This window comes from Penaeus vannamei, chromosome 4 (assembly GCF_042767895.1).
Source record: "Penaeus vannamei isolate JL-2024 chromosome 4, ASM4276789v1, whole genome shotgun sequence".
NCBI classification, from domain to species: domain Eukaryota; kingdom Metazoa; phylum Arthropoda; class Malacostraca; order Decapoda; family Penaeidae; genus Penaeus; species Penaeus vannamei.
In genome coordinates, this window is record NC_091552.1 from 43,645,421 (window position 1) to 43,655,420 (window position 10,000).

Below are 10,000 nucleotides of genomic sequence, written 5' to 3' on the forward strand. Positions count from 1 at the left end.
ATAAGGCTGGAATTTTGATTTTGATATTCAGAATACATTAATTTGATAGTAAGAATGGCTATAATAATTCATAATGGTAATTACGTTTGCTATGAGAATTTTAATAATAAATTTAAGCAACACATTTAGAGCTATTACTAAGAGTACTAAGGATAATACGAAAAACATTACCAAAAACATTGGTAGTAACATTAACGCCAAAAGGACAGAATGGTAAAGATATACCGCACAGCCGAATACAAGTGAAAAGTCAAGAGCACAGACGTCATAGCCCCTTGCCGGTGTTATTTGCCTTTGGTAACAGTGATGTGTGTTGTGCTGAAGCTGGCACGTCATCACATGACTATGTTGGAAGGTGTTTTATTAACACTTAATATGGATTGTGATGCTTTGCCAAGACCGCATTTGTCCCTTATTATTTGACTTATGCGTAATCGTTTTTCCGGCATTTCTTTGCTTCACTCTAATAAAAGCCTGCTTTCCCCCTAAATAAAAAGGTTTCCATAGTACTGTGCCGTCTTTTCCAACGGTCACGGCAAACGCGACACCTCTCGCGCGGAAGGAATCGAGCCTTTGGCAAACATTTATCGAGTTGCTAGATGTATTCCTCCTACCTCAGTTATTTTCATGCATAGAGTGGATATTTATAACTCAGCAAAATCCAATATCGGATATTAGGAGCAACCTAGGATATTATATTCCATTATACTGTGTACCAGACGAAAAAATAGCCAATACCCTAAAACGGCTAGCCGTCAACCGCGGCCATTCCCATTACATCACAGAAGTGGGTGAAGCTTATTGGCCTGTTTCGTCTCCAATAACAAGACAGCTTTTGGGTGTTGCGGCGTGTCGCACAATTAGGGTGGCCCTAATTGCCACTGGAAAAGATGGCACTGGTAGGTACTAAAAATCTCTGTATCCAAAGGCCAATCAAATCACTTTAAACTTGGTTCACAGTCTCACAAAGCATATAATTATGAAACGGTGTCAGCGATTTCTGATAAATCTATGTCAGATTTAAAAAAAGGGCATTTGAATATTTGACATTAATATTAAATGGCATTATTATAAGACCAGGTACTGAACACGTTTTTTGTGGTCCTGTTTACCATTCTAACTCCAGAGCAACAAAGGAAAAACTCCTACGCAACAGCCTCAAGATAGCACTCTGCCTTTCAACTGCTCAGGTGTTTCTCGAAGTTTATTACACTTTTATTTACTGATTTTTGAAGACCTCTTCGGTACTATTACAAAGATTTTGTAAAAGATTGATATAAAGGTGCGATTTGCGACATTTTAAGGTTTTTGGGATTTCGTGCAGATTCCCTGATTTCCGAAGAATTTCTTGAGGATTTCTGGAATGGCTAAGAATTCCTTGAGGATTTTTTTTTTTCAGATTTCCAGGTAGGGTTGACGAGATTTCCGAAGTGCACTGCCCCTTTAGATATTGGAGAGATAGACCTCCAGCACGGTATATAACTCTGAAGACAATTACTACATTGGTGCTTTTCACTCGGTAAATATTGTGTTAAAATTATTTCTGCTGGACTTCATATCCACACATACCTTTCCTGTGACTTGACAGTAAACGTAAATTATGGCAATGAATGCACATTGTAGATTTTCTTATGAAAAAATAAGCCAAAGGTAGAGATGAATGATTACCACTTATTCATAAAAAGTCCTTATAGATGGACATTTTCTTGAAACGGAAATGGATGATAAATGCTCTTACCACGCAAAGAATAAAACAACAATAGGAAAGCACAGGCGAAACGATTTCTATATGGATCATGATCAGTACAGATATGTTCATTAGGATGAATGCCATTGATGATTTTATGTCTATTTTGTCAAATTATTCGCACTCAAGATGATTCGTTTACGTTCTCCTCATGGTGGGCTCTGTGAAGTGATGATGTTTAACAGTTTTCCAGATTACTTCTTACGACTGGCATTATCCAATCAATTCCATTATCCAATCAGCATTTAGGACAAGCAGTGACATCATCAGCTAAGCTGTAAGTTCTGTCTTTAACGTTAAGAGCTGAATTGGCGGTACCAATGAGGCCTTAGGTTTTATCTTACGTAATTACCCTGTGTTGTAAGCTGCAGCACAAAAGCGGTTCTTGGCTATTATGGGGCGAGGTGCTCAAAACGCCTGCAAGGTAATATGCTGCCAATAGTCTTCTCATTTCATTAATGTTGAATATACATTACATCCATTACAAAGTACACTTACCTAGAGTTGTCTGGATTCGCCATCCACTGCCTGTAGAGGGTGAGCACCTTGTCGAGGCAGTCCTTGTGGCCAAGTTTACAAGCCCAGTTCACGGCGATCTTCCTCTTCCTTTGCTCCAAATGAGGATCCTCCAACTTGTCGTCGAACCCGACTGTTTCATAGAGCGGCAACACTAAATCCAGGAGGTAGCGCTGCAAAACATTGAATCTTGTGTATCTGTACAGTATGTATACATGTGTGTGTGTGCGCGCGTGCACAGACACGCACACACACACATATACTCATACAAGAAAGCCCTACTACACTAAACAGTCCAAACAGCCCTCAGCCACCCATCCCGACTCTGACATAAGGACAAACGGAATCCAGAAACTTTTTGAATCTTTAGACACCAACAAATCAACTGATCCAGACAAAATCCCCCCCCCCCCTTCTTTCTTAAAACCAGGGACCCCATCCTCCAAATCATAATCACACATTTCCTCAGAACATCCTTTCTCCCATCCAACTGGCTTTGTGCTGATGTCGCCCCTGTTTTCAAAGCAGGTAACCGGACTGACCCATTCACTTATCGATAGCACAATGTCTCTCACCTCCATTGTCATCAAAATCTTCTAATACATCATACACAAACACGTAATGAATCATGTTGACTCAAACTACATACTAATCGACACATAACGCGGATTCCGACCCAAATGATCATGCAAATCCCAGCTTATTGTCACTCATCACATGTCTAGACGTGAGGTGACAGGTCGATGCTATTACGTTAGACTTCGCCAAAGCCTTTGACAAAGTTCCCCACAAAAGACTGACTAAAAAAAATACAGTTTTACTGAGTCAATGAACCAACTCCTCACTGGATCACAGCTTTCCTTTCCAACAAGATTAGTTCTTGACGGTACTGTTTAAAACTCTGTCCCTGTTTCTTCTGGTGTCCCCCAGGGCACTGTCTTAGGTCCACTAATTTTCTTACTCTTTATAAATGATCTCTCACTGCTATTCCCCTAATTCTACAACTAGACTTCATCTATCGATTGATTAAGACAGCTGACAAGCAAACGCCTCCAGACTGACCCTGACTCCCTCGAGCAATGGGAAGCCACATGGCAAATGGATTTCCGACCCAATGAATGCAAAGCCATAAACTTCACCCGTTCACAATCACCCACTAAATTTCCACTCACGATAACTACCCAACACACCATCACACAAATACATTGATACCACATTACACGCCAACTTGAAATTTAATGCACACGTAGACAACATACAACATAAAGCCAATAGAACACTGGGTTTCCTGAGGAACTTACGCGGTTTTACACAAGACACTAAACACACGTCCAAGACTGGAGTATTGTGTCGCAGTGTGGGACCGACACACGCAAGCAAACCAACAAACTAAAGAAATGAAAAAAAGAAAAAGAAAAAAATATATATATATACATATATATATATATATATATATATATATATATATATATATATATATATCGCAGCAGCGGTATACATATACATATATATATATATATATATATATATATATATATATATATATATATATATATATACACACACACACACACACACACACACACACACACACACACACACACACACACATATAAATACACACACACACACACACACACTCTCTCACACACACACACACACATCTAGGCCGACCTTCAGTGCGCCGTATCCGCTTCTTCGTTTGAACATGTTCTCTATGTAACTGAGCTTATTGACTCCTGTGGCCCAAGGCAGATACTCCCCTTCCTTTCGCAGATATGCATACACATCGATGGCGATGTTGTAGCTGAGACGACCTGGAAGTTATTCCTTGCTTACATATAGGTTTTATTGTGTACATGTAAATAGATAGAGAGAGAGAGGTAAGATAAGATGAAAATTATATATATATATATATATATATATATATATATATATATATATATATATATATATGTGTGTGTGTGTGTGTGTGTGTGTGTGTGTGTGTGTGTGTGTGTGTGTGTGTGTGTGTGTGTGTGTGTGTGTGTGTTTGTGTGTGTGTGTGTTTATATAATTTTCAACTCATGGAAATAACTGGTTGATTTGATACCACATATAATTCATCTTTTGGAAGATGACCATTCGTTTAACTAAATGCCTAATCGTCAAACTATAAATATGGCATTTTAAAAATCTGGGCGATACAGTGGTTTTGATGTCCAGATATCTGTGGGCATGAAGAAAACTATTAAAACAGAGAGAAAGAAAAAATACTAGCTTACCAGCTTTAGCGAAGTTCATAGCGTCATCGATTATTTGCGCCCGGTTGATGGGGCAAATGACCTGGTGGTCCTTCTTCAGCTGCTGGATGATAAGATTCCAGTTGTGGTCGTCGTAGTTGACTCGGTAGTAGCCCGTCTGCTGCAGGTTGAAGACGACCCACTGGTCAGTTGGTGGAAGGGAGGAGACCACGATGTAATCATCAGTGTCCATCATCCATAACTTGGCTTGAGTCTGGTTGAAGTTGGCCTCGCTCTGGTTCGTGTAGGTCAGCGGCACCCACCACTTGTAGTCTCTGATGTTGGAAGAGTTTGTGCCCCTTTCTAAAAGGAAACGTTCCTGAAATAAAAGTAACATGTCGATTTAGCAAAGTCCAAATGATTATTTGTTTCCCAGATACATTTCTAGCTTTGAGTCAAATAGGCACAAGCTCACCTGCGTCAATATGGCGGAGGTTCCATCCAGGCTCCTTTTCACGTAGATGACGGGGTAACCCATCTGCAGCGTCCACGTGTCCATGATCATCTTAACAGTCACGTCCTGGGGTAGAATGCCGTCCTCGTGAGCCGCCAATGTTAAATATTTCCACAAGTCATCTTGCACTGCATTCTTGTATGAACTGAATGAAGATGAAAAAGGCTTCTATAAATGTATATATATATATATATATATATATATATGTATATATATATATATATATATATATATATAAATTAAAATCTAAACTTCACAGAATATTTAGCATCAGTTCAAAAAATAATAAAGATAAGTCATTTCCTGTAATACTCATTTCTTTTCAAAATCACAAGGAACGAATTTATTATACAGGCATAATTACAGTGCTTTCAGGTAGTTGGTCAACCCCTTCCTAAATGTTGCTTCAGTGAGGTAGTGGGTCATCATCCTGATGATAGACGATCCTAAGACGTGTTGAGAGAATGCGCATTAAATATTTACCATACGATGGAGTCTTTGTGAAAATAGAATACCAAAACGAAAAAAAAGAAAAGAACTGACCCTTTTCGTAGGATATTCCATCAAAGACTTCGGCGATTTCGTCTGGGTGATCGACACGCACGCTGATCTTGTGTGACGACTCCAAACTGTCCAGACCGAACACACCATGAACTCTTTCGACGAGGGACGTTTCCATTACTTTCCATGTTGGCTCTGCCTATTGATCACCAAAGAAAAATAACATTGTGATCAATTATTGAATGAATCTGGAGCATTACAAAATGTGTGAATTAGGGCATGGATTAAGACATGAAGACATCAAATGACTCACATGATCCACCCCAAGGTAACTTATATAGGTAGCAAATCCCTCGTTGAGCCAGAGGTCATCCCACCACACGGGCGTCACCAGGTTCCCAAACCACTGGTGAGCCAATTCGTGGGATATTGTCACTGCGACAGATACTCTTGATTGTGGGGTTGACACTTCCGGATTGTACATGAGGTACCTTTCCCTGTTTGGAATAACAGGAAAATTAATGATAATAATTCTATCACTACAAGAATTTCCTGAGTTACACATAAACAATACCAAGTCCTGTATGGCCACATCAACTAGTCCATAGGATGATTTTTCAGCACCAGTAGGTTAGAGGGAAGTTGCATGCTATTCAGATCAATCAAGGTTATTAATATGGATAGATTGTGGGTCTTATTGGCTAGGAAATGTCGTTGGCCTCAACTGCTGATTTTAACGGATTTTGGTTTGAAAATTACAGCCAGATCTTTTTTCTGTTTTTTACGGCCTATTATGTACAAACATGCACGCAGAGATATTGTGACATTATCACGATATCACGATAATGCAAATTAAAGATTATCAGATTTTTAACAGTATAACTTTTAAATTGTTTTGATTTAAATAAGAAGTTAAGAGCAATTACTTGATACACACACAATATTAAAACCCTAATTTTTGCTAAATTTCACGGAGCCACATTTTGGTCACAAAACAGAACATTCTTATAAAGCCATATATCCAATGCATTTACCTGTAGGTAATGAGACCCCAGTTTTCCATGGCTCCTGCAGAGAAGTCGGGTAACGCAACCATGTCCATCTTTGGGAGTGGGAAAGGCAGGCCGAAATACTCTTCAAAGAAACTCAGGATCTTGGGTCCCACCTTCAGTGCATACTCTGCCTGATCTATTGCTTCTCGTCGCGCCCACACTACCAGAGAGATTTTTAGGGAAAGAATATTATGATCACACTTAATAACATCCACTTGCTATTCCATTCATTTGCTGATATGGTGAAAGAGCAAGAGTATATCACACATTTATCATATATTATATCAATGAAATGGAGTAAATATTTAACTCAGAGGATGAATACAAAACTCAAAATCTTGTTTCTTTCACTGGAATAAAAGCATGAAGGTTTTTCTCTGTATATTTTTTTATGAGTACTATTAATATTTGATGTTTCTGATGTTCCGTTATTACCTCGAAGTACCACGCTGTCATTCACTGTGGTGTTGACTTGAACAAAATCCGAGACGACGAAGGCGACGAGGTAGGTGGACATGGGGACGCTCTTCTCATAACGGTCCCACACCCAACCTTCTTGCCCTATGCTGTTTGTTTAGAAAAATGACACTAAAAGCATACAAATGAAAATCATATATGGCAAAGCCCAAATTGTACCATTCATTGACATGGTTTATATTTCCTATTTACTCACATAGGCACAGTTTCTGCAATGGGCATGTTAGAGAGGGTCGTCATCGAAGATTCCCTAGCGAGGTGAATTTCAAAGGTTGCCTTTAGGGCAGGCTCATCAAAGCAAGGGAAGGCTCTGCGGGCATCAGTAGCCTGAAACTGTGTCACAGCAATATTCCTGGAAAGATATTATAGTGTCAGTAGACACATTGTGTATCAGAATGTTATAAGCAAAATGGATTAATGAGCACGCAGAGGGTTATTCACCTGGTGTTGCCTGCAGCATCCATGTAGGTCGACCTGTAGAAGCCGTGCAGCTTGTCGTTAAGATAACCAAGGAACTCCATGGAAAGAACGTACTTTCTTCCCTTCTGCAGCTCTTTCTTCAGATGGGCGATATAAAACTGACGACCATGATCGTACTCATGGGTTTTGATCCTCACACCTCGGCCTTTCTCTTGACCAGAAGCATACACCTGAAACAGAAGAGGAGCCACTATGATTTCCAAATATTGCGTCATGCTGAAATGTCCCAAATCTGCATCATGTGTTAAAAGTTACTCTGCAACAATTCAAAGAAATACGTACCTTTATTGTGTCATTTTTAGTGATGATGTCGGCCATGTGGAGCGTGATGTTGGAGGTCGGTTCCAGGACCTCCATCTCCACCTCCATGTAGCCGAAGATGCTAAAGTTGCCATTGATAAAGGGTTGGAGCTTGACCAGGTAATGGAGTGGTTTCAGGGATCCAGGCAATCTTATGCCCAAATCAGTTTTCTCCCTTGTAGATACTGGTACTTCGGTCTGTTGTCAAGGGAAATTGGATTACTATATGTGCAATTCTCTCCGCGAAATGCGGCAACACTGGCATACATTCCATACTAGAAATCAAAGGAAGTAAGATATAAAAGCCAACAGAGCTCTTAGTATGAAATCGCATAAACTTTCCCTGAATAAATATAACATGAAATACAGTGCTTTTCATGTTAAGATGTGATAATGAAGACAACTGTGATACTGCTACATTCATACAAGATCTAGCCCTTGGAACTGAGGTCACAGATATTTTGAGCACCTGTAAAGATTAAACATTCCTTTGTTATGTTGTTATAAGGCAGTTCATATATTTATATATTTATATTCTTATGTATTTCCATAGGCCTATAGTCTTAGGACACTAAAATATTGTTAAACTTCGCTCGCGATAGTTTCCAATTCCTAGGAATCATACACAAGTTGACGAATCTGATTTCATCTTTGAATTGTATTAAAGGAGATAGAAATAAATACAATATGATATCTATTAACATCTAGAAATTACAAACAACGGAAAATTTTCGAAATTGGCTCAAAATGTTCGGGCCCTTAGACTGTGGTCACACTGCACGCAATTTCCTGGGAGGGTAGCGGGTAGCGGGTTGCTCAGCGGGTCAGAGGCAAGGACAAACATAAGCTGTCATATGAGAGGCCATAAGGGACGCGGGCAGCGGGTTCCCTCCAACATCATCCGCTGCCGGCTAAGTGAACCAACATGTCGGTTAAAATCTTCCAGTGGCTTGCGGCGAGCTAGGCGATCTGTGCATGCACCACCTCAGACATGAGTAGTGAAGAAATAATAGGTGCTGTTTTTTCAGCTGAGGGACATTTGGGACTTGCAGATCACCTTCACAAGAACTGTGGTATCCTCAGAACATGCAGGGCTGATATATCTGAACAATTAGATATAACATGTAAGCCATAAGCTGTATTTACATATCGATTGATGTATCATGACTACGCTATTATAAATTTTAGAGTTGGGTCACCTTTCTCTAACGGATACAATACATTATCTATATATAGACTTTGATCAAATAACTGTTGATTCACTGATTGATTGATTGTTTATTTAGAATTATCCGTCACGTCGTGATTAATGTTAAAATGTTTGAAACGTTTAAAGATCTGTCAATATGTAATGTTCTGTATAAGTTAAAATAATCAAGGCAAAAGTAAAAGAATAAAATTATTGCTAAAATATTGTGCTTAATTGAATTTTGTTTGAAATATTAGCCTCCCTTAGGAATATTCGTCTTTTAGTATATTTTCCATATTACCTAACTGTGACAGATTCTTGGGATAACATATATTATTTTGATATATCACATCACATCAGTAGTTCTTGATTGGGAGTGTGAGGATACCTATGAAAAATCAAAGCAAAATATATGTATTTTTTGTCAGACAAAATAAATCACTGATTTCAAAATTATATATATATATATATATATATATATATATATATATATATATATATATATATATATATATATATATATATATATATCCTTGTACCCTCGCAAAAAGTAATTATTACAAAAATATTGTACTAATATTATCCAGAATTTCCGGTCACCGGTATATACTACTCAACAATGTTTTCCGTAAGTTCAACATTCCTTCCTAAATCTGGTTTGCTATCAGTGAACCGCAATGTACTGACATAAATGGCAATCCGACAAGGTGCCGAATCCGCGACTGTGTCCGCTAGAGAGATTGATATTGCGTTGAAGGCACAACGTTCTCTCTTCTACATTGCGTCCCGGCGCCAAGATGTCCGGGAACCGTATATATATATATATATATATATATATATATATATATATATATATATATATATATATATATATATATATATATATATATATATATATATATATATATATATATATACATATATATATATATATATATATATATACATATATATATATATATATATGTATATATGTATATATATGCATATGTGTGTGTGTGT

At 38.2% G+C, this 10,000-nt stretch overlaps 1 protein-coding gene across 1 annotated transcript in view; it reads right to left on the reverse strand.

Moving 5' to 3' along the window:
• LOC113804803 (aminopeptidase N-like) overlaps positions 1 to 10,000 on the reverse strand; it is a 16,128-nt gene that overhangs the window by 2,225 nt on the left and 3,903 nt on the right. Inside the window, exons 3-15 of the mRNA XM_070121079.1 lie at positions 7,792 to 8,007; positions 7,471 to 7,679; positions 7,226 to 7,381; positions 6,988 to 7,118; positions 6,535 to 6,712; positions 5,814 to 5,997; positions 5,543 to 5,699; positions 5,364 to 5,445; positions 4,961 to 5,144; positions 4,528 to 4,864; positions 3,938 to 4,080; positions 2,246 to 2,436; positions 1 to 6 (exon numbers count right to left, since the gene is read on the reverse strand). The exon at positions 1 to 6 is cut by the window's left edge and continues 165 nt beyond it. Coding sequence (XP_069977180.1) covers positions 1 to 6; positions 2,246 to 2,436; positions 3,938 to 4,080; positions 4,528 to 4,864; positions 4,961 to 5,144; positions 5,364 to 5,445; positions 5,543 to 5,699; positions 5,814 to 5,997; positions 6,535 to 6,712; positions 6,988 to 7,118; positions 7,226 to 7,381; positions 7,471 to 7,679; positions 7,792 to 8,007 — 2,174 coding nt within the window. The remainder of the gene's footprint in view (positions 7 to 2,245; positions 2,437 to 3,937; positions 4,081 to 4,527; positions 4,865 to 4,960; positions 5,145 to 5,363; positions 5,446 to 5,542; positions 5,700 to 5,813; positions 5,998 to 6,534; positions 6,713 to 6,987; positions 7,119 to 7,225; positions 7,382 to 7,470; positions 7,680 to 7,791; positions 8,008 to 10,000) is intronic.